This window comes from Terrapene carolina, unplaced genomic scaffold (genome assembly GCF_002925995.2).
Source record: "Terrapene carolina triunguis isolate 2854851 unplaced genomic scaffold, T_m_triunguis-2.0 Scaffold30, whole genome shotgun sequence".
NCBI classification, from domain to species: domain Eukaryota; kingdom Metazoa; phylum Chordata; order Testudines; family Emydidae; genus Terrapene; species Terrapene triunguis.
Genome location: NW_020664381.1, coordinates 2,946,838 through 2,970,353, shown reverse-complemented (window position 1 = coordinate 2,970,353; position 23,516 = coordinate 2,946,838). Strand labels below are relative to the sequence as shown.

The following is a 23,516-nucleotide window of genomic DNA, read 5'->3' as shown; positions in this document are numbered from 1 at the left end:
CCCAAACAAGGGAAATTCAAATGCAAAGAACTTAAACCAAAACAAACGAAAACGCTGCATTAACATGGCGTTAAGGGTAGAGATGGATGACATTTTTCAGACAGTGATGGCTGTGCTTCCCTTAATGCTGTTGGCCCAGTGGTTAGCACACTCAACTGGGATATAGAAAACCCAGGTTTAAGACCCTGTATGTCATATCCAAGATGAGTGCCCTAGCCACTGGACTATTGGCTGTGCTGGGGTAGCTCTCTCTCTCTTTCACAAGAAATTCCAAACTGGACTTGAGTAAAGTTTCATGAAAACTGCTATGTTTCTGTGCCCGATTTGATGAATTGGCATTTTTTGACGAAAAACTATTTTGTCAAAAAATTCCCAGCCAGCTCTACTACTCCTGTACACACAAATACAATACATTTCATAAAGAGTTATCAAACCAAAATTAATATGTCATACTTTTCTATTTGTATGAAACAACAGTACACAAAATATTTTGTTACATACATGTATATGACTAATTCTCCATCACAAATACAGTACAATCATAGCAATGTAACAGCTTCCAAGTCTATTTTTCAGCGGTGCCATTGTTTGCATTTTTGGAAGTAAAATAATCAGAAATACATAGCAGAACAGATATATTGTCTACTGCAGGACTCAGGATACATCACATTTGTGTTTTTTTATTAATGGAATTCAGCAACCTCTACACTGTGTTAATGCATACAAAACAATTTTTAAAAAGTTGAGACGTGAATTTGGAAGGTTCCCACAGAAGATATTTCATGTGAACATAGCAATAAGAGCAGCAAGGTTGCCAATTAATATAAAAGTACTCCAAAATATAAAAATAAAACAGTACTAGGAAGGGGGATCATAGCTGATTTGCACCTGGCATATGCAATGGACATATCCATCAACTTTCACCTGACAAGACAGCACAAACTGTTTCCTTGATTTGTTGAAAAGTATTACTCATAGACTCATAGATTTTAAGGTCAGAAGGGACCACTATGATCATCTAGTCTGACCTCCTGCACAACGCAGGCCCCAGAATCTCACCCACCCACAACCCCCTAACCTACTATTAGAATATTAATAAAGTATTAGACTATAGTGAAGTTGCAAAGCATATCAGCAATGAGAGGACACAGTGTAGGGCTGTCTTACCATATAGTGTTTTCTCAAGTCTATACAAGGTTAAAATATCATTTCACGCAAACTGCGTATTTAAGCTGTTCAGGCCTCAGTGCCTTGTCTCAGCTCACTTACAGCAGAGGCTAGGAAGGATATCAAAGCTAAAAATAGAACAGGAATACTTGTGGCACCTTAGAGACTAACAAATGTTTCTCATCCCAAACCTTGCAACACTAGTCTCACTAGTGCAGAAATGGAGTAAGGCCTTCCTTATGTACATGCATGCAACGAAGCTCACATTTACTGTCAGACATATACTAACGATTGAACCAAGCATGAAAGAACTAGCAGATTGCTTGATGAAAGTATAAAGAGATCCATAGAACCCTTGAAAGATTCTAGTTTTCTCCTTTCATGCCTATATAGTTTCCATTTTCTAAAGCAGCCTCCCATGCTCTGATCTGCAATGCAAATCAATGGGCAACATTTTATTTATTAATTAGAGAAAAACAGACATTTCCCAAGAAAGGCAAAGAGGAGCTATTGAGACAGTTGTAACATAAAATACTTTAGAAATAGCCCATAATTGGCTTTCCTGTTACCAGAGAAGAAACCCTCTAATATAATTCTTTTATAAGGTTTACAAAAGGTAAGGTTGTGCAACTTCCTCTAAACCATAGACATAAATAAACTCTATGGAATCAGTGATATTACATTTTAACACTGCATTTGTGTAATGATGCTGTATACTCCCCTCTCTTGGGCTTCTTTTTCAATTTGTTTCAGTAAGAGAAACGTGAATGAGAGCAGGCTGTTCAGCTGGGAAGCATCTCCTATGAGACTGACCAAAAAAATCACCACTTAGTTCTGATGGTTTTACTATAGCTTGAATATATAATAATAATTTTGATCTCACCGTTTGAAGGGTTAATTTTTCAACAATATGTTTCAAAAAAATATCATTATATATATACACACACATACACACACACCCTGTATTCAGTTACTTTAATGGTCTGGGCTGTAATTGTACATGCTGGGTGTCTGCCACGGGCTGACATTTTTTTGAAAATTTCATCCACAATTGTTTGGCTGTTTCCAAAACAAGGTTGGGGGAAAATACATTGTTATGCTCATGTAAACCATTCTAATAATCTTTCCTTCAAGAAGATCTCGCACTCCCATGCTTTAGGGCAGGGACTTCAAATTTGTCAGGGAGGTGGCTTTTGTGCCAGGGACGTGCCCTTCACTATCCCTGAAAAAAAGCCGTCCACAGTTGGCCAAGTTATGACTTTTTGAAAAATCACAGTTCACACTTGCTCAATAGAGACTTGCTAGAACTTCACAGCTAAAAACTCCAGAGATTCTATCTGCACTCAGCATGCTCCAGCTCGGCTTCCAGCGGGGGGTGGAGGGGGAGCAGAACTTTCCCGCAATTGCAGCTGTGGACGGCTGTGGGTGGGTTGGGGACAGGCATCAGAAATGACAGCAGGGAGCCTGTCTCTCTTGTGCTCTCAATGTTTCCTTGTCACAGTTCTCGGGCTGACGATGGGTGCTTCCTACTGGACTGGCACTGAAAAGTCCTCAGGGTGCCCCCCTCTGCCTAAATAGGAGTCCCTAGGATTTCTGGGGATGGAGTTCTTGGCTCCCACTCCCCTAGTCCGTTTTGTCTGTTCTCAGCTTCTCTAATCCCAAAAGGAGTAGAGAGTAGCAGCACCAAGCAACTAATCAGCTTACCTTGGGGCTTGCCGGACCTATCTTACCTGGCTGGTATAACTGGGTCACTGTCTCCTTGTAAGCACATGGAGCAGGGGATGGTAAATGGCCTTCCCAAGGGAAGTTCCCATGAAGGCTTCCAGGAGTCTCCTCTGGGAAGTGTAGAGTTGCCATATGCTCTTTCCCACAGCTGTCCAGCAGCTGCTGGGAACTTCCTGTTTTTAAGCCTTTATTCCACCCTTGACTTGATTGACAGAGCCGGAGGGATGGGGCTAGCCTTGCCCACAGCAACTCTTTAAACCCTTTGTCACCAGTGCAGGGTTTATACACCCTGTCACACCCCCTTTTGGGTCCAGTCAATATGGAGGAGCAAGCTGCCCAATTCAAATGCAGAGGGAACAAGAGTTGTACCCAGAGGGTGAGGGAGAACTGAAAATGGTTGGACAAGGAGACTGGGATGGGGAGCTCAGAGGGGAAGACTGGGACTGAAAAGCCTGAGGAGTAGAGACTGGGATTGACGAGGTGAAGAGAATGGAACTGGAAGGAGGACACAGGTGGGGAAACGATAGGACTGAAACAAGGATAGGTTGGACAGGACAGAGCAGAATGGGTTAAGTTTGGGAGGAATGAACAGAAGAGTCTGTGCAAACAGGAGAACCACCCTTTAGTTCAAGAGACAGAGATCTGTGCAGTGGATATCAATATGATGCCATAGGATAGAATTTTTATTTTTGCAATTTGGTTTATTAAAAAGCCAGGAAATTACCCACAAATAGCTATATTGAAGAAATATTATTAAGGTGGCAAAGGCAAGCACTCAGAAGTTAGGAAATGCCAGAATTAAGATTGGCTGTGCAAATGAAATGAATGAAATGTAAGGGCCTGTGATATACAGAGGGTCAGACTAGATGATCTACTGGTCCCTTCAGGCCTTAAACTCTATGAAACTATTTCAAGATATTTGAATTAATCTATTGAAGCTGCTCCACATTTTGTATTTTTCAGTATCAGACATAACAGTGTCAGTCTGAATTATGGAGGAAAAGATAGCACACTAAAATTATAATAGTTTACATTATATTTTCAAGCAATAGGAAAATACTGACTGTTGTTAACTGCTAATGGTCCAAGGAACTATATATAATATGCAGGATAAAATCCGTATGTAGTTATTAACTATTGCGACAAAAAAATGTGTAGCTGTCCAGGATAATTTAGGGCTGTGCTGGACTACAGCTAAAATATATAACAACTAAATTAAAATTTGTTCAGATTTGACGAGACAACAGAATAAAGCCCATTTTTGGAATCTTGTATTTAATGTAAAAATAATTTGTTAGGATACGGATTTAGCTAGTTTATTTTTTTAAATACCTCATTCTTGTCAAGATAAATTAAAGGCCTCTGAATCGTTTGAGACTTTCAGAGAGAGGCAGAGTCAAGTTTGAAATCTGTTATCCACTGGAAGTCAAAATGCCACCCACCCACCTCAATGGGTGGGGGAACTTAATGGGGCTGGCGGCAAAGGAGGGGAGCTCCAGCAGCGAGGGTGGGAGACACATTGAGAGGCACCAGTTACCTCCTCTCCCCCCTGGAGTATCTGGCACTCATTGGCCAGCTGGGGGGGTGAGGAGAAGGACAATGTTTGGCTCACATCCCCGAACTCCAGGAATTTAACCTGAAGCCTGGGCCATGTGGGGCCTCTTTCATCTCCATTCCAGCAGCCCCATCCTCCTACCCATCCGGAGCTAAGAATGGGAATCCAGTCTGGCAGATGCTGTGGGTCTAGCTGTTCACACATTGAGGGTCAGGAAGGAATTTTTTCTTCCATATGGCCAGTTGGCAGAGGCTTGGAGAGATTTTTGCCTTCCTCACAGCACCTTGGAGCCACAGTAGGTTAAGCAGGAATGTACTTGCTAACTGAGATAGCTGGTTGAGTTATTAATTCATCAAAACTTGTGGCCAGTTTCCAGTGCCATTAAAAAGATAAAGTGAATGGTTCCCAGAGGTAAAAGACATGGGATTTTGCTGATGGGTCTTGGGCTAATGGGATAGGGTGAGACCTGGTGGCACTCATGGGCCAAGGTCCCCACCTTCTGCCTCTGTCCCCCTAATAGGGGCGGGGTTGGTAGGACTCAGAGCCTGCTGAGTCCTGGGGGGGTAGGCTGAGGAAATCCTACCCCAAGTTATGGGTTATATGGAAGGAGCCCTGTAACTGCTGTACTGGAACCACTTAAATGCCTGGTATAGGAGACCAGGAGTGATGGGTGGATAGCACCCCTCCCCTGTGTTAAAGTTTAATAAAAGTCATAGTCCTAAAATCCATCCACATGTCTGAATCTAAGGCATCAAATCGCTTTCAGAATGGCAGTTGTGTTTTGATCTAGATATCTGAATTGTATAGGTATGGCGCCAATGCTTTTCTTTACAAATATAGTAAGAGCACTCCCATCTACATCTGATTAAATTAGCTGTCATAAGCACTTGAAGAATGATATAATTAAAAGATGGCATTCTCAACCAGGGGGAACAGTAGAGACGACATCAGCACAATCACTAATTTAACATTCATTTTCACAGAGATGCACCAACGGCAGTTTTGCAAGACTATTACGGTGACAGACAAGATAGAGCATATGATAAAAAGCTGCAGTGTTAGCAGCTTTTTATAACAGATTGCGTGGAACAGTGCCCCTTCTGGGCTAAAGAACATGATGGGTCACTCCTTGAAGGGTTCACAGTACTACTGGTTACAACCTAATCCCTCCACCCCTTCAAGTAATAAGCAATTAACATAATTCTAGAATGAAAACAAGAAAAAAGGCTTAGAAATATTCTTGGTATCTTATCTAAGGCCTGAGACATATTAATCAAAGAAAAATACAAAAGGGTAGAAAAGCTTTTGAACAAATTTATAAGGGGAAAATGTACTTCAGTTCTTCCTGTAGGCTTATGTGAAATGAACTTGTTAGTCATCTTGGATGGGGGACTGGACCACATCGCAGTACAACCTAGTTTTGAACAATCAGGCATAATGAGCACATTTGTGCTTTTTATCTTTAATGTCTTTGTGTCTGGTCTGGGTGCAAAGCTTGGAAATTATCATCATCTACTTCTGAAGGTTTACATCCTTGTATGGGAACTTTTGTATTGATTTCAAACATCCTGTTCCAAATTGCAAGTTGTGTATCATTAAAATGAACTTAGAGAAATGGCTCTCTCTTTAAAGCATCAACATCTCCCTGAAAAAAACAATTCCTATTTTTTTTTAAATCAAGTTTAATTAATTTAGCTCTTGAATCTGTTTACTGCTTACTGGAGAAAAAGGAGAAATAGACACAATTCATAACTAACAAAACCTCATTGCATTTGCTAGCAGCTGAAAAATAACTAGGTTACAAAACTGACTTTAGTCACCAAGAAGAGACAATGACCAATGAAACTTCAGTGAACATAACATTGAATGATCAGTCATCCTCAGCCACTGAGTCATCTCATAAGAAAACAAAGAATTACATTCCATGCTCTTTAGTCTTCAGTTTTTAGAAGCACTCGAGTCCTCGTCATCATATAAGGCCAGATTCTCCCAGATTTACTCATGGTGAGCAGTACCTTACTAAGCAAGTAGTCCCACTGAAGTCAACAGGACAAGGCACAACTCAATGAGAGCAAGTCTGGTATAATATGATATCTGTAGATGACCATTGGCTATATATCATGCCTACACAATTGTTAAAAAAACAGCAGCTTAACTGTCCTATTGCTTATTTTCTAATCACCAGTACAATTTTACATGTGTGGATTCTTGTACTGATTAAAAACCTTCTGGCCATTAGCTTAGCTTTATATTTCAATATAAACATTACCTTTTACAGTCACATGTACACTCTGGCTTGTAGACAGCTGGGGTTGAACCAGAACATTGCATGTATATTCCCCCTCATCCACTTCCTTCTGCACATCTGAGAGTTTCAGCGTTCCATTGTTTTCGAATGCTACTTGGCGATGGTTAAAAGGAAGCAGGTCTGAGTTCTTGTACCATTTAATGGAGTAATATGGATAGCCAATCACACGGCAATGTATATAGGTGTCCCGTCCTGCTATTGCTGTGATATTTTTCATTGGACGGATGCTTGCTGGCCCTGGAAAAGTACAAAGAAACTCTTAAAAATAATTTAAGGGCATATTTGCTAGAGGAAATATTCATTTTTTGCTGATTATATAAATGTTTACAACATCCATTAATGTAGCCTGCATAACATTTCTTCTTAACATTTGACAGTTTTTGCTTTTAAGAACCACTTAAGCAGTCTTCCTAATCTTTATGTGCTCTAGTTTCTCTCGCCCTACAGCATACATTCTAATTAGGGCTGTGGTATATGTTTGTATTATTGAATACTTGTCTGATAAAATCTTTGCTGCATTACAAATTGAAGACTAGGGAATGATTTAATTAAATGTCAAATACTAAAACGTATGCTAAGCTAGAATCCTGTTACACATGAGAACACTGACAAAGTTAGCATTCATTCTGATGTATATAAAATATAATATCATGAGGATGGGTATTATGCCATGTAGAACTACAAGTTCAAGCTAACGTACCATGTGCATGAGTAATTACAATGAATGTAGGACAACTAAAGGAGGAGAGGAAAATAAGAAACACATGCATGCAAAAACTAAAATAGGAAAACATATTAGTGAGGACGCTAACCCTCATGCTTGAGGAACATAAGTTTAGGGAAAGAGATTGTATAACAAGCTGACTTCACAAGCCAAAGAGGGAAGGGGCCTTCCAACCTTAAACCATACAACAGAGTTTCTAGAGGGGGTTGAGGGAGGTGTGAAGATGAGAGAACCACAGTAAGTCAGTTTCGGCATTCCAAGATTCAAACCAGTGCATGCAACAATCTTCTCCACTACAATGAGTTATGTGTGTTTTTTTGAGGAGCTGATTTGACAAGCACCTCTTACGTTTATTCGAGCCTGGTACAGGATGACTCCAGCAGAGTTGTTGGCAGTACAGCGATAGACTCCCCCGTCTCGAACTTGAGTGTTAGAGATATTCAGGTAGCTGACTACGTTGCCCTCAGAGGTGATAATCTGGCTGATACGGTGATTACCATCTTTGATTATGGGATCTTCATCTAGTGTCCAGGTGATTGTAGGCAGAGGAGTCCCCTTCACATTGCACATAAGGGAGACAGGTTCTCCTGGACTCACCACTTTCTCACTGAAGGCAGAAATGATTTTGGGAGTTCCATCTGAAGAGGAAACGGAAAGCAAATGAACAGCATGTATGCACAATAAAACTGCTCTCACTAACTTTGTTTAGCCCATAAACCAAGAATTCTGAAAGGGACGCTAACCCTCATCCTTCAGGAACATAAGCCAACCTCTAATTAATGAAGGTTAGGAAGGATTTTTCCTGTGGACAGCTTATCTAATAACTGCTTACTGCAGGGTTTCTTTTGCACCTTACTCTAAAGCTTCAGGTACTGACCACTGTTGGAGAGATGATACTGGACTAAATGGACCATTGGTTTGTTCTGATATAGCAATTCACATGTTCCTGTGAAAAAGGCGTGGATGCCATAGGCAATTGAGAAGCCAAAGAAGTAGAGTGTAAGCCTAAGATGGGGTTTGGGGATATATTTATTATACATTTCAGTTCCTTTGAAAGTTAAGGACGAATAATGTTGGCCAAAGCCAGGCGTAACTTGTGTATGCTAATTCCACACAGCTCTGCCAATTCAGTTCAGTCCTGCAATATCTCTTTTATACCAGTATTAAAATAAGCCTTTTCCAAATATAAATTGCTACTCATGCTGATGATGACAATTTTTGAGGTAGGTTAGTGTTGTACACAAATCTACCAAGGTGGAGAGGACACCAAATATATTTTCTTGTGACCCATGTCACAATTTAACCGAAGTCTCCAAGGTGCAAGCGAGAAAAGAAAAGGTAAGGATTTTCAAAGTATGGAGTAGAATTAAATTATTCTCTAACTGGATAGCACAGAAGGGTAATGGTTTTAACAAAAATGACACCCTATTATTATTTAGAAGATTCTTTCCCAGATTTTGCAACACAGTACACTCTTTCTGTTGTTCTTTTTTAAATTATGGTATACTTTAAGAGTGGTGTTTAGAATGGATTTAAATATAATTGGGGGTAAGAATGCATCTGGTTCAGCTCATAATATGTAGGAAGCAGTCTAGTAAGAGGTTTAGAAAACAATTCTGTATACCACTGTCTGGATCTAATGCATAGTGGGGCCAGCCAATTAGTTTTAAAGTTGAGAAAATATTAGCATCAGCAAAGACTATAAGGGGGTGGTTTAATCACAGTATAAAGAACAGCTTAAGCCTCTTGAAAACCCCTCTCTTCCCACCCAGTGGGCTTTGCCCTATGGGAATAACTCATTTTAATTCCATACAAGATGTAATGGGGAAGGACATCAGTGACAAGCATCAGTAACTCTAATGTTGTGAGAGAATACGTAGTGCACTCAGCACATTTCATGGAGGCTCAGACCAGCATAATTCCATTGGAAATAGCCTCTCCTTACCTAGTAATCTCAACACAGGAGCACACAGAAAACTGAGGGAGATCTCGTGATGTGTGTGGAGCTTGAATTGCTATCCCCACAAAATGTGCTGAATCTCAGCAGGATTAAAAAAAAAAGTACAGCAGTGTTCTCTCTCCCCAGCACAATCACCTAAGAGCATCAAAATGATAATTTCCAGTACATTGAAACACCTACATTTCAGCAGGGACATTAGGTTGGGTTTCTTATATATTTTTTTCTCTCTCCCTCTCTCTTTGTTCCTGTCCTATTGGATGCGTGACAGAGTATTTAAAATTTCTTTCTTCATCTCTGACTCTCTCTCTTCCTTTCCTTTTCCATGCATTTGCACTGTCATCTCTCACAAGACAAAAAAGCTATCAGCTTTTTATCCTGAATGGAAACTGACACACGACAAATAAATCAGTGAGTGCGCTCAGTATGCACCTCTGCCCTTTTTTTATTCAAGTGACAGGCTTTTTTGGAGATGAAAGCAGACATTATTTTCCCAGCAAGACCCGAGTGTCTTTGAAATCTTTCCTGCTGTCGCTCTCTGATAACCTGCACTCTCTCGACATCATTATAGATTATCAATATGCTCTTTAGGCTTTCTTAGTCACAAGAGATGGTTGCCGAGGTAACTAGGTCCAAGCAGGTAATCTCTTCTTTTTCTATAAAGACTAAAAATAGTGGCCATGCCATGACTGCACTACAGCCTCATTAGTGAACCGGCTCTGTACAAATTGATTACTTTCCTCACTTGATTATTATGTGGAACATTGTGTCAGTTACTTAGGATGATCTCCAGACCTTCAACTGATTTCACAACCAGCCTGAAAACTGTGTTTGGAATGAAATGTTTGATCCTCGGTAGGGATCTCTCTTCTCTCTTGTCCTGGAGTTACAGAATTTTGGATAGCAGCAAAAAATTAACGCATTTGGTGGGGCTTCAGTAGGAGGGATATTTTTCAAATAAATTTCTTTGACACCTGGATCCTAATTTCCTCTCATTTGTTGTTCTGGAGCATGGAGAGGCACAAATATCCCTCAAAGTGTGTGGCTAGTTTGATCCTTCCTACAGGCACAGGGTCTTCTCTCTCTTTATAATTGGAGACCACAAGCATATTGTATATACTATATACATACAATAACACTTCACTGTAGCCAGTAACCCCACTAAAGCAAGTAATGACTAACCTTCTAGCACCACCTGAACATAGTCTTGAGCAGACATCTTGTCCTTGCGTACAAAGCACTGGTACGCTCCACCATCACTTTTGGCCATGCGATCCATAATGAGATTCTCATGGTTGATCCCCATGATCCTCACGTTGTTTCCAGGGTTGATGATTTCACCATTTCGGTACCAGGAGAGTTCTTGGTCCTCAGTTCCAGTCACACTGCAGGACAAGGACACTTGACTACCAACACTGCTTTTAACTTTCCGTGGACTGATTGTGGCTTTCAGAGGCTCTGAAGATTTAAGTCAAAAGGAGGGGGGGAGGGGGAAAGGAAGACATTATGTATCTTTTAAAAAAATATGACTAACAGGTGACCTGTCACAGAGAAAAAATACTGAATCACAAATACACATCTCTGAAATGAGAATAGGTGACCATGTTTGATTTCAAAGGCCTTTTAAGGCCACAGTCCCACAATTAGTTCTGCACAGGCAGACCCCTATACCCAGCTGGAGTCCCATTGCCATCAGTGGGGCTCTGCCTGGATTCAAGGGTGCCTCTGTGTGGAACTCACTGTGGGATAAGCACACAAAGCAGTAAGATAGCCCACCTGACTTTATTCTCAGTATCACCATTTAAGAATATGATGATATATTTTTATTGAAGTTTGATATTATGTGTGAAAGAAAATTCACAGTATTGAAGTAACAATAGTAAACACAAGGAAGGGAGTCTTTATCCACACACATACCAACAACTAAAGCTACTGAATTTGGATCCGCATCTCAACCTCCCTACATTTTGATTGGGCCCAGTACATATATAACAGACCACCATGAAATTTATATCCAGATGGGATTCTTCCCCAGGATTTTTGTTCAATACCAGCTCTATCAACAAGAAATAATTCAAAATATAATACATCTCTTTTATCATCTGTAGATATGTGTTATGAATCAAATGTGATGAGATATTGTTTATTTAGCATGTTTAATGACCAGCATTGTACCTAATATTGGATGCGCTATCAATATTACTTATTTATTTTACATCTCTCTCTCTCTCTCTCTCTCTCTCACACACACACACACACACACAGAGCTATAGATATAAGATGTTATACTATATTCTGTAAAACAGATGAGTTAAATAAATAATTATATATGATATTTTATACATACATACACAATTCCTTAGTTAACTTAATTCTGCTTTAAAGAATATTGTATAATATGATAATGGAAATGTTATTATTATTTCTCTATTGAGGATTGCTAGATATTCCTGGTCTGTTACGAGCCTGTACAATATTAAATGGATCTGATTCATCTACCTGTTATGAATGTTTTACAAATGTAGCCATCTTTTTAAATTTCTGAATCATTGATAAAAGATCCTTATTTCCTTTGGATGTATTTGTTATTTGTAATTATTTACTGAATAATTTTTAGATGATGGATTGTTCACACACTTTTCCTTTTCACAATTTCTTATTCATGTTGTGTGGTTGCAAATCTAAGTCAAATGGTATTGTTTCTGTTCCTTTATACCAAAAAAATTAAACAACAGAAGAATAACAAACAGCAAACAGTCTTTCCAATACAGCATTTCAGACTAATAATCATTTATGATAAAATTCATGAGACATTCAGGATTTGCATACATTTTCATGAATACTCAGGGATTATCTGAATATTCAAAATAATGAATAGCAGAAACCCCAGTGACCAGAGCTTGACACTTTTATTCAGAAGACTGTTTGCAATTCATCCACTTCTATTACTAAGCAAAATACATCCTTTATGTGAAAAATCACATAACCATGTGATAAACTGTGTTCATTTTGCACTTCTGATCTCTCATCTGCATTCTGCCCGCTAATCCATCTCCACTAAGACAGTTTATAACATTCCAAACCTTTGAGCAGCTTCAAGGAGCCACCATTGACAATAACAAAACAAGTAACAGCAACAAAAACAATAACAAAAGAAGCTTCTACAAAATATTTCCTTCTTTTCCTTCCATTGCAAAACCAAGCACAATCATGGGTTTGAAATTATACTTGCCACATTCAGTTCTGGACTTACGTTTTACATGTAGATGCCCTATCACCTCAGCAGTACCATAGTTGTTCCACACCTCACAAACGTAGTTGCCTGAGTCCGAAGGACGTGTGTTCTCTATCAGCAGACCTGTGACTGTCTGCCGAAACCTGCTATCTGGCTCCCAGGGAACGTTGTCCTTCAGCCAACGGTACTTTGGTGCTGGGTGCCCTGATGCTTTGCAAGGCAGCTCCACTCGCTGTCCTGCCATGGCTTTACGTTGGTCAAACCCATCCAGAATAGACGGTGCTGAGTTTGCTGGGTCTGGAAAGCAAATAGATGTTTTCAGTGTAGTTAATTAAGATTATTACATTTTCTAAGCAATATGCTGCTATTTATCTTCTTTTTTTTAGTTGCTATCCCAGAATTTTATGTACTGTAAACTGCTACTGTGCACCCGTCATCCAGATTGTGGTATCTCAGCAGTACTGGCTTACATCCAGCAGCATGTACTAACTAAACATTGCATGATTACTTGGAAGACCTCCCACTGGATTTTTTCCAGGTGGCAGTCATTCTTCACGTCACCCATCAGGAAAGAGAAGAGCCAGAAAGTGTAAACACATTTCACCTAGAACTAAACCAATATATTCCACCTGCTTCTAAGTGGTCGGAGGGTTTTGAACTAGAAGAGTGAATTATTCCCTTGTCAGAAGAGAAATGGGCAGAAGCAAGGGGCGTGTAGTCTAATTGACAAATATTGTATATTCTTAAAAAGGAATCTTAGATAGCAAAAGTAAACTAGAGCTTATAACTCCAGCAAACTGCTCTTTGTTCAGGTTCCCAGGAAGACTCTCTCACACAAACAAGTCCCAACTGCCATGTGACTGTTGTTATTTCTATTCTAGAGAAATGTGGCACATCATGCTTCGATACCTTCACCAAACATAACGATCTATGTGTTATGTCTTGTTTTTTAGCCCGTAAGCTCTTTAGGACCAGGAGCTGTCATTTTCTTATGTTTGTGCTTCATGCTGTACAATGGGGCCCAACCTAACTGAGGCCTCTAGGCACTACCACACAATTCATGTTTATTACTACTGCTACTAACATAAAATAAAATAAATAATTATTATAATATCAAATATTGACTTAAATGAAGCTATTTTTCTTATATCTTAACCAATTTTGCGACAACATTTTAACCATGGTAGACTCCACATGTTAAACTTCCCCCTCTCTCTCACCTAGCATATGTTGATCTATTTGTTGCACTCCATCTGCTGTGTACTACAGAGTTGTTATGCAAGTTATAAAAACAGTTCTAAAATTTAAAATACCATTAGACTGCAAACAAATGGACTAAGCAGTCACCCATGTTAATTTTATATAAACAGTTAGTAAAATGTGAATTGTCAGGTTTAATCAAAGATAACCACACAATCTTTGCCTCTATCTGGATGCTAGCAAAACACTTGAACCACTATAAACTGGTTACTAACATTTCCGTAACTGTTGTTCTTTGCTGCCTCATGTATTGCACACAGCTATAAAGGGCAGAATTGTCCCTGAACCCCCTCAGTTCCTTCCCCCCAGAACACTCCGATAGAGAGGGGAAGGAAAGCAGGGTCTGGAATGGACATGTGCAACACATCTTGAAGAACAACAGTTACAGAAAGGTTATTAACTGTTTCTTCTTCTTTGAGTGACTGCACATGCCCATGCCACTGTAGCTGACTCACAAGCAACCCCAAGTGCAGGTGGGTTCAGAGTCTATGTGAACAGGGACTGGAGGACCACTCATCCAAATTTAGCATTGTCTCTAGATTGTTGGGAGATGGCGTAGTGAGAGGTAAATGTAGGACAAGATGACCAGGTTGCTGCTTTGCAAATGTCTAATATGGGAATGTTAGCCAGAAAGGTCACAGAGGCTGCTTGGGACCTAGTCAAATGACCCAACACTCTATCCAGAGGCTTCATGTTAGCCAACTTGTAACAAAAACAAATACAACTGGATATCCAAGACCAGATCCTTTGAGTGAATACAGAACTGCCCTTCCTTCTGTCTGCAAATGCAATAAACAACTGAGTGGGAGACCTGCAAGGTTTAATCTGATCCAGATAAAAAGTGAAAGCTCTTCTAACATCAGAGCATGAAGGCTCTCCTCATCTGATGACTATGATGCTTTGGAAAGAAAGTCAGCAAGAAGATTTCTTGGTTAAAAGTGGTTTGAAAAGTGGAAACCACCTTGGTAAGAAATTTTGGGTGATGATGGTAAACTTTTTCTGTGTAGAAACATGTATATGGAGGATCTGACACTAGCGCCCTGAGCTCTCCCAGTCTTCTGGCTGGTATAATGGCCACTAAAAAAAGGTACATTCATCAAAGGATGCAGCTGGGAGCAGGTCAATAGAGGCTTGAAGTGGGGGGAACCCATCATCTTTGCTAAGACTAGATTCAGGCTGCATGGGGGAGCAGCATTCTGCACATGCAGAAATAGTCTGTCCAGGCCCTTTAAAAGTCTTACAGACATTGGGCTGGAAAAAGAGATCAGTTAGCAATAGGTGGGAATGCTAGGTTAGACATTAGGGGAGGGATATCTCAGTGGTTTGAGCATTGGCCTGCTAAACTCAGGGTTGTGAGTTCAATCCTTGAGGGGGTCACTTAAGAATCTGGAGCAAAATCAGTACTTGGTCCTGCTAGTGAAGGCAAGGGGCTGGACTTCCAGTTCTATGAGATAGGTATATCTCCATATATTAGCTGCACACTGATTGAGCTAATCTCCAACACTTGGTGTTTTAGGGACAGAAGATAGTCCAGCATGTGCTTAATAGAAGCAACCCTTTCAGTCTGGATCAAATGGAAAATCTCTTTCATTTAGCCAGGTAAGTGCTCTTACTGGTTTTGTACTATTCAGCAGCACCTCCTGAACTTCCCTAGAGCAGGACACCTCCACCAATGTCAACTGGCGGCTGGTCCCATTCCCACTCTTCTTGGGATTGCTCATGAGAAGAGTCCTGAATTTGCTTGGTGCTGGGCTCAGTACCAACGCTAAGTTGTTTGCGGCATTGATGCTCCTTATGGCCAGTAGATGGAGTTGGCTGAGATGGATGCAGAGATGCTCTTGATTGAGGGGGAAACCCTCAATCCTTCTCAAAGCAGGTCCTAAAGCCCTTACAGATGCTACATCTGTCACTTACGTGAGCCTTCCCCAAGCACTTAAAGCAGCTGAGGTGAGGGTCCCTAATCAGCACTGCCTTACCACAAGAGTGGCAGGGCTTGAAGCCCTGAGAGTGCAGCATAACTCCAGTACCAGGGCTGGTACCCAGATTAGGCACCAGAAACACACAAACAACAAAAAAACCTATTTTTTTCTTTTTCAACTAATCTACGCTAACTACACAGATTCTCAAAATGGTACTGCTTCTACACTAAAAGAAAAGACTTGCAGAATCAATATAAGGGAGCTCCAGCAACTGTCATGGGAAGTAGGAGGGAACTAAGAGTGTGTGTGGGTGGGGTCAGGGTGGCTCAGCCCTTTATGCCTGCGTGTGGTGCACGAGTCAGCAGAAAGTGCTTGTGCCACCCCAATGGGTATCGCCAGAATAAAAAACTCTACAACAGCTGTGCCATGGAGCACACAAACACCTACAGTGGAATGGACATGTGCAATCACTTGAGGAAGAACATCAGTTCTACAGCATGCTTTCACCAACCGTAAGCTCTACCATCCAAACCAATGATTTTACATGCATCAGTAACCATTGGGTCTATCTTTGGCAACAACACCTATAACATTTGTTAGCATGCCGTGCTGTGCATGTGCGGCTTTCAGAAATTACACTTTCCCTGTAACATTTTAGAAAAGCTGAAAGCAATCATAACAAAATGGTTAACCTGCTCCCACTTCATCTCTGGTTTGTAGTGTCAGACTGCAGCCACAACGTGAAGATGTTGTGTAACAAGAGTTTTCTGTATATATCCTGTTTGGCATCCCGCTGCCTCAACTTGGTTTTGATGGAGTTAACTCAGGAGAAACGCAAATATGGATAGGATGCTAGTAATGGTCCCTAAGATATGCTGACACTTCAGTGGACTGTTCAACATAGCATATATTTAAGGAGCTTCAGATGCACAGTGGTCTTCTCTGCTACTAAATGAAGTAAGGATGTGGTCTTAATTCCACCAGGGATGTGCCTGGGATGGCTATAGGAGCTGCATGGAGTGATACAACATTTTATATGCTTTCTAACCAGACTCAAGAGGACACTAACCTGTACATTACCCCTGATGTGTGCTATTTTATGGGCATTTAATCAAACCACAAAGCTGATGAGTTGTGATGCTGCTGCTGTCAACCAGATGATATTGTCCATCATGATGCTGGAGTGGAAAAAAGATCTGAGGCCCATCAGAACAAAAAAGGTAGATGAAGTAGCACTATCATGAGGGTGCAAAATACAACAGATGCTACAGAGTAACTGAGAATCAGTGATGAAGTGAGAAGATCATAACATACTGGCCACCTTAAGTCAGTTTGTTTAATTTTTTTAAAACTGATTTTATAACTTTTTTAAAACTTGGAAGTGACTTTTAAAATACATCCTGGTTGTGATTGTCAAAGCTACTTAAGGGACTTAGATGCCCATGTTCCACTAAAACGGATGAGTTTTGTGATAATAGGGCCTGCAAATTTACCCTGATTGTGAGCCCAACTGTAAAAAGTGAGTGTAAGTTCATGAGACGTCACAATAACCCATAACAACAATGTTTATGGAAAAGGGTATGAAAAGGAGACAAAGACTGAATTTTTTTAAAAGGCCTACTGATATTACTCAAGCACTGTGTGAAGATCATATTTGGTAAATAAGAAAAGTGAACCATAATTGGTGTGTCAGAAACTAGGCCTAATTGTTGACAAAATAATGAGGGTACAGGTTATTCCATTCCTCTGTTTGCGGGTCCTTAAAGAAAGAGACTTTGGGGAGAAAAATTGGCTACTAGAGCAAGTTTCACCATTGTGGCTGACACTCTCCCTATCTCCTGGGACCCTGGGCCTTTGTAATCCTAATCCTGAGAGGTCCTGATCAGACTGGGCTAGAGAGAGGGACCCAGATGACATCACAACCTCTACTGGCTCCAGCTGAATCCCAAACACCACCTAGGTAGATCTGAATAATTTTTCTTAAGTGTTTCCATCCCTCCTCTACAAGTTGCATATAAAATGGCTACACATTTTACAGGAAATTCTACTTTTTTGTTTGTTTGGTTTGGTTGCCACTTTTGTGCAACACTATTAAAAAGCTTCCAGGAGCAGGAGGTTTTTGAATAGATGTTTTCAGTTTCAAAGGGTTTGATAGGTCTGAGTGGTAGTTTGCAACCCCCTAAAGTGCAAATCCATGAAGTGGCATTCAGACCTTGAAACATGACAAGGATCACCTATTCAGATTCAGGGAACTAAAGAAGTGGATTGAGGAAAAAAAAGAGATCTAACATACCAGAGTCCAACATGCGTGTGCTTGCTTCATGGAACAGTTATTCCCTGTGGCACATGCACTGGTTTACAAAGCATGTGTGGTGGAGGAGATAATATAGATATAGATAATATAGATCCATTTTGGGATGTACAAAATAAAACTAAAGTGACCCCTCTTTCTTGCATTCTGTTCCAATGTATTCAAGTATCTCTTCAATAGCCATATTTTCTCATAGGCTAGTCCTCAAAAAGATTCCTGGTAGGAGCTCCTACAAAGCCGTTAGCCATTTTTCAGTTAAAAACAGAAAGGAAAAGAGGAAAAGAAACCCAATTCTCTATTTGTAATCACCTCCAATAAAGTAAACAGGAAAGCACTATATCCCAATTCAAAAATCTAATGAAAAACAAACTGCAACAACCTCTTTAAAATATTGTGATTCAGCAGTCAGCTGCAGGAGGCTGTGAACAAGGACAATGGAAAATTGAGGCAAAACACTGTGTCTGACACGGTTTGGCTGTGGATTTTGTGTGTGTGTCCTGTTCAAACAAAGTCACTGGGAGGTGGAATTCTGTGCGTGAAGCTAGATTCGGCTCTTGGTTACACCCCAGGGATTTCAGCAGGATTGCAGAAGTGTAAATGAGAGCAGAAGTTAGCTTTTCAAGGGTGTAATGAAATATTGCCCTACTCCCTCATGCAGTCAAGCTAAAACTGAACCAGTGGTAATCTGTAATCAAGCCATTATCTTGACCAGCACAGGAGGATTTCTACCCCGGTTGCTTCCTGGAACAAGCGGGAGAGAGGGCTTTCTGCCTGTTCCATCACTTATGCCTTCTTTGAGCAGCCCAGGGGATATACCTCTACATGGAGCTCCCTTTCCTGCCCAATTCAAAAGCCCCAAATGCTGACGTTAAAGTTCTGTGCATTAGGATGCACCAGACTTCCCACAACGCTGTGTGTGTGGAATTGGGCAGGAAAGGGAACTCCATGTAGAGGTATATCCCCTGGGCTGCTCAAAGAAGGCATAAGTGATGGAACAGGCAGAAAGCCCTCTCTCCCCCTTGTTCCAGGAAGCAACCGGGGTAGAAATCCTCCTTTGCTGGTCAAGATAATGGCTTGATTACAGATTACCACTGGTTTAGTTTTAGCTTGACTGCATGAGGGAGTAGGGCAATATTTCAGGGCTGAATGGGAAGGATGGAAATCAACTTTTACTGTTAAGACCAAATAGTTGGGATAACCAGAGAGACCATTGTGCTGGACTTATATTTCCTCATCTGGCTGGAAAAATTAGGGGTGAGTGTTTCAACCACATGGGCCATAGTACAAATAGCAGGACTCGAATAGTGAAATACTTCTGGATTGTATAATGAAATAATATTTAGCATTTACATACTGATTTATATTTTCAAAGGGGCTGACCAATCATTAGATAACATTCACAGAAGAAAGGGGAACAGTAGGTTTGATCCTTTTGCAAGTCTTTGTGACCTAAGATCTCAGTCACAGTTGACAAGCTGCAAGAAGTGAAGATTTGAGGATTTAATCACCAGATTTCCCTCATAAAGGATTAATCCCAGGGAAGGAGAATGAGTCCTTCAGTTATTTGCTTGTGACAGTTGCTATACCCAGAATGATCTGCAGGGCTATGACCACAGCTGTTAGATAGTGAAAACAGGTAATTGCTACAATGCCATAATTAGAGCGTCTGTTTTCAAGTTTATTAATTTCATTTTTCAGAATTTATTTTTAGCAATTTTTGAGTTTTATGTGGATGTCCAAAAATCAGGGGCAGGTGGGCTTTCTTTTTGTATATACTGTAATGAGTAATCTCTTTGTAATATTCTCTAGCATGCTGTAATGTAGTACTGTTTCAGATAGCACTACGTTAAAGCACACCAGTGAATCTTTAGTGAGCACCTGCCAGGTCTATACTGACTAATTAATGCACACCACATTAATGCACTTTAGAAATCACACCCCTGTATCCGCATTACTGCTCCATGTAGACAAACCCTTAGATATAAGTACCCATGTCTAGTGTTTATTGGATAAACACCAAATTTCTTTCTTTTTTTTAATGAGAGATATATGGGTGTTTTATCAGTGTTTATAAATTAAAACCGGGGAAAAAAACACCCAGAAACCGTAGTTATAACCCATGCCATATGCATCAAAAAGGAAGGATAGCCTCTTGGGGGCTGGGAGGGGGAGAGGCTGTGCACTTATAGTCTGGGGCACAAAAGCAGATGATTTTGCAGATGTGTAATGATTTTTGGATACAGAAACAGACATGTACAAAGACATTCACACACACAAACACACACACACCCATTAACCATCAGAGGAGGGAGGTTTTGGAACAGCCTTCCAGTAGCAGTAGTGGGGGCAAGAAACCTAGCTGGTTTTAAGATGGAACTTGTTACATTTATGAATGGGATTACATGGCAGGGTTGCCTGCAACAACAGGGGACTGGATTCAGTGACCCAGAAGATCTCTTCAAGGCCTCTGTTTGTAAGTGGGGGTTCTAATCCTATGCTGTCGCACTAAATCCCAGTCCTAGCAACCATTGTCTCCTCTCGTCACTCTCAGTTCCTTCCCGGTTCCCTGTATTAAGACTGGGAACAGAGGGTAGGATACAGGGGACATGGAGGAGGGCAGTATTGACAACCCCTAGTGTTCCAAAATCACTAGACATACAACAATTGTGATACTGGCTTTAAAATAATGAGATTGTAAAAGAAAAATAAAACACACTGCTCTATGATCTGCCTTCTCATTTGTAAGCCTGCAGGGTGAAGACACCTGGATGCAATTTAAATATGATCACTGACTCCTGCTTTCTAACCTGACTGCTGACACTAACACCCTTGGTTAAGTCACTTTCCCTTTTTTCTTCAATTATGCCCTTTGGAAAACTTAGGATAGTAATGCATACCTGTTTAGCTAATGGAAGTGACGAGTTAATGTTTGTAAAGCACTGTAGACCTACTAAAATTCACCAAAATACACACTAAAGCCTAGCTGATATCCCCCCACCCCCATGTTATTTGGAGAAGCATTACATTTTTTATGCAGCTTGCATGTCCAATTTTGAAAATAGCTTCTTTTTTGGACATGCAAATTTGTTTGCATAATTCAGCCAAATCCCTGGACAAATTTTACTGCCCGACCTCTTTTTCAAATTTTAGGGCCATGTATATTTAATTACCAAGATACAGGAAGGTGGAGTTTCATTTTTAACTCTCTGTTTCCTAGCTTTATCTGCTTTTTACTCTTTGTGCACACTAATTAGGCAGACTAATACCTCAGCGATAGTTTGAAATGATGGCACTGAGTGTTGCATTCACAGGGCCAGTGGCTAAAATAGGGTGACCAGACAGCAAATGTGAAAAATTGGGATGGGCGTGGGGGTAATAGGATCCTATATAAGAAAAAGACCCCAAAATCGGGACTGTCCCTATAAAATTGGGACATCTGGTCACCCTAGGCTAAAATAAAATGGTTAAATCATGAATATTGCAGAATGGGAGCCATCTCAATCAATATTTACTAGAAAGTAGAATAATAATAGCAAGTGAATCTTTCAAGCTACAAGAGGAAAAGACCACGTGCCTCTAAATGTATATTACTCATGAAAGGGCCATTTGAGAGAAAAAAAAGTTCAGATCTTACTGTAGAAAGCAACATAATTTTGTGGATTAAGAGCCAGGAATTCCTGCGTTTTTATCCCAGTTCTGAGAATGAATTGCTGTGTAGCCTTGGACCTGTAGCTTCTATATTTTGAGGGAATAGTTTACATTATAGCATTCTGGACAGTATTTTCCACATAGGATATAACAGAAAATAAATAATGGAAAAAAAATAGAAAAAGCAACTTAAATTTATAATGTTTCACTTCTACAGGAAAAGTACTGTAGATTCTTACCTACTTACATGTGTATTTAGTTTGCTAGACAAGTGATTATTAGAACCAGTAGTTCCTGCCTTATCAGTTCAGTATGCTAGAGAGAGAAATATATAGTATGTAGTTTAAGAAATTCCAGAGTACCTGATACAAAAAGTCTTGCGCTGTTGCTTTGTCTTGTTTCTCCAGTGTATCTGTGCCGTGTGATACATCGGTAGTTATACAATCCATCTTCATTCTGTACATCTACAATATACAAGGCTCCCGTGGATGTGATGAGAAATCTAGATCCTGAAAGACACAAGAGTTTACAGTGTTCAAAACACCTGAAGATTTTTATTATTGTTTTGTCTTCTGAGATAAAAAATTGAAGTTTTCCTCATAAGAGTCTAGAGATAATGTGTTGCCAATCTTATATTTTACAAAGTGTCCATTTATGAATGCCAATCTTGAAATTAATTCAGGTGGATTTCTTATAAAAGTACAAGAATATATATGAAAAGTATGACATATGAATATAAAAGAAAGATATCATTAATTCATAATCATTACAACACCATATACCAAAAAGGTGTTTTAAATAAAATATAGGAGGGAATTGGCTAATATAGAATTTGAGCCAACTACTTTAAATGTCAAAGAGTATTATTTTATGCTAGTAATTTACCTGGGGAATGATATACATTACAATAATTATTTGGGAGGATATGCATAATAAAACAATATTAAACCAAATGGTCTCATTGTTCAGAAGCACCAGAAAACAAACAGAAAATTTTCAAATAAGATTGTGAGGAAAAGGGAGACTGTAGGGAGCCAGGGTGGCTGCCCTCCGAACCGGAGGTAAAAGGGCCTTTCTCTCAGCCGGAGTGGGCGGGGCCAGCCCAAGCTAGCTCCACCCCCCGGAAGGGGAGGGGTGGAACAGGAAGTATAAAGGGCGGGGCCCTTAGCTCAGTCAGGGCAGCACCAAGGAGGGAGGCAGACGCAGACCGCGGGCTGCTCCCTTCAGATCCTGCTGCCGCGCCAGGGGAGGCCCTGGACCAAGGGAAACCGCACCGGGAGGACGGACTGGGGCTGCCAGGACTGCCCGCTGCCGAGTATCCAGGGGAACTGGAGGAGCCGGAGTGGGAGCTGGAGCTGCCAGCAGCCAAGGACTGGGGAGAGCTGGAGGAGCCTGAGCCTGAGGGGGAGCTGGAGCTGCCAAGAGCGGACTACCCCGACGCACTGACGGGATCAGAGGGATCCGGACAAGCAATCGGGTAGGAAGTAGCCCAGGGACAAAGCTGCACAGTGGTGAGTCTGTATCACGGAAGGACCCCGCTGATCCAGTGGCGGGACCCTCGTCCTGCCACCGTCAGGGCCCTGGGCTGGAACGCAGTGGTGTAGGGTGGGCCTGCGTTCCCCTACCCGGCCGAGCCACGCTACTGACCATTACCGGCGCCCCCCTGCCTGAGGGGCGCGCTACTGACCTTTGCCGGCGCTCCCCTGC

At 40.8% G+C, this 23,516-nt stretch overlaps 1 protein-coding gene across 2 annotated transcripts in view; it reads right to left on the bottom strand.

Moving 5' to 3' along the window:
• Window positions 1-23,516, bottom strand: part of LOC112117098 (Down syndrome cell adhesion molecule homolog) — a 508,166-nt gene that overhangs the window by 220,326 nt on the left and 264,324 nt on the right. For both annotated transcript variants that reach the window (XM_029911462.1, XM_029911464.1), the window contains exons 2-6: window positions 22,172-22,318; window positions 12,690-12,968; window positions 10,619-10,894; window positions 7,821-8,117; window positions 6,717-6,992 (exon numbers count right to left, since the gene is read on the bottom strand). In XM_029911462.1, the coding sequence (XP_029767322.1) occupies window positions 6,717-6,992; window positions 7,821-8,117; window positions 10,619-10,894; window positions 12,690-12,968; window positions 22,172-22,318 (1,275 nt within the window). The remainder of the gene's footprint in view (window positions 1-6,716; window positions 6,993-7,820; window positions 8,118-10,618; window positions 10,895-12,689; window positions 12,969-22,171; window positions 22,319-23,516) is intronic.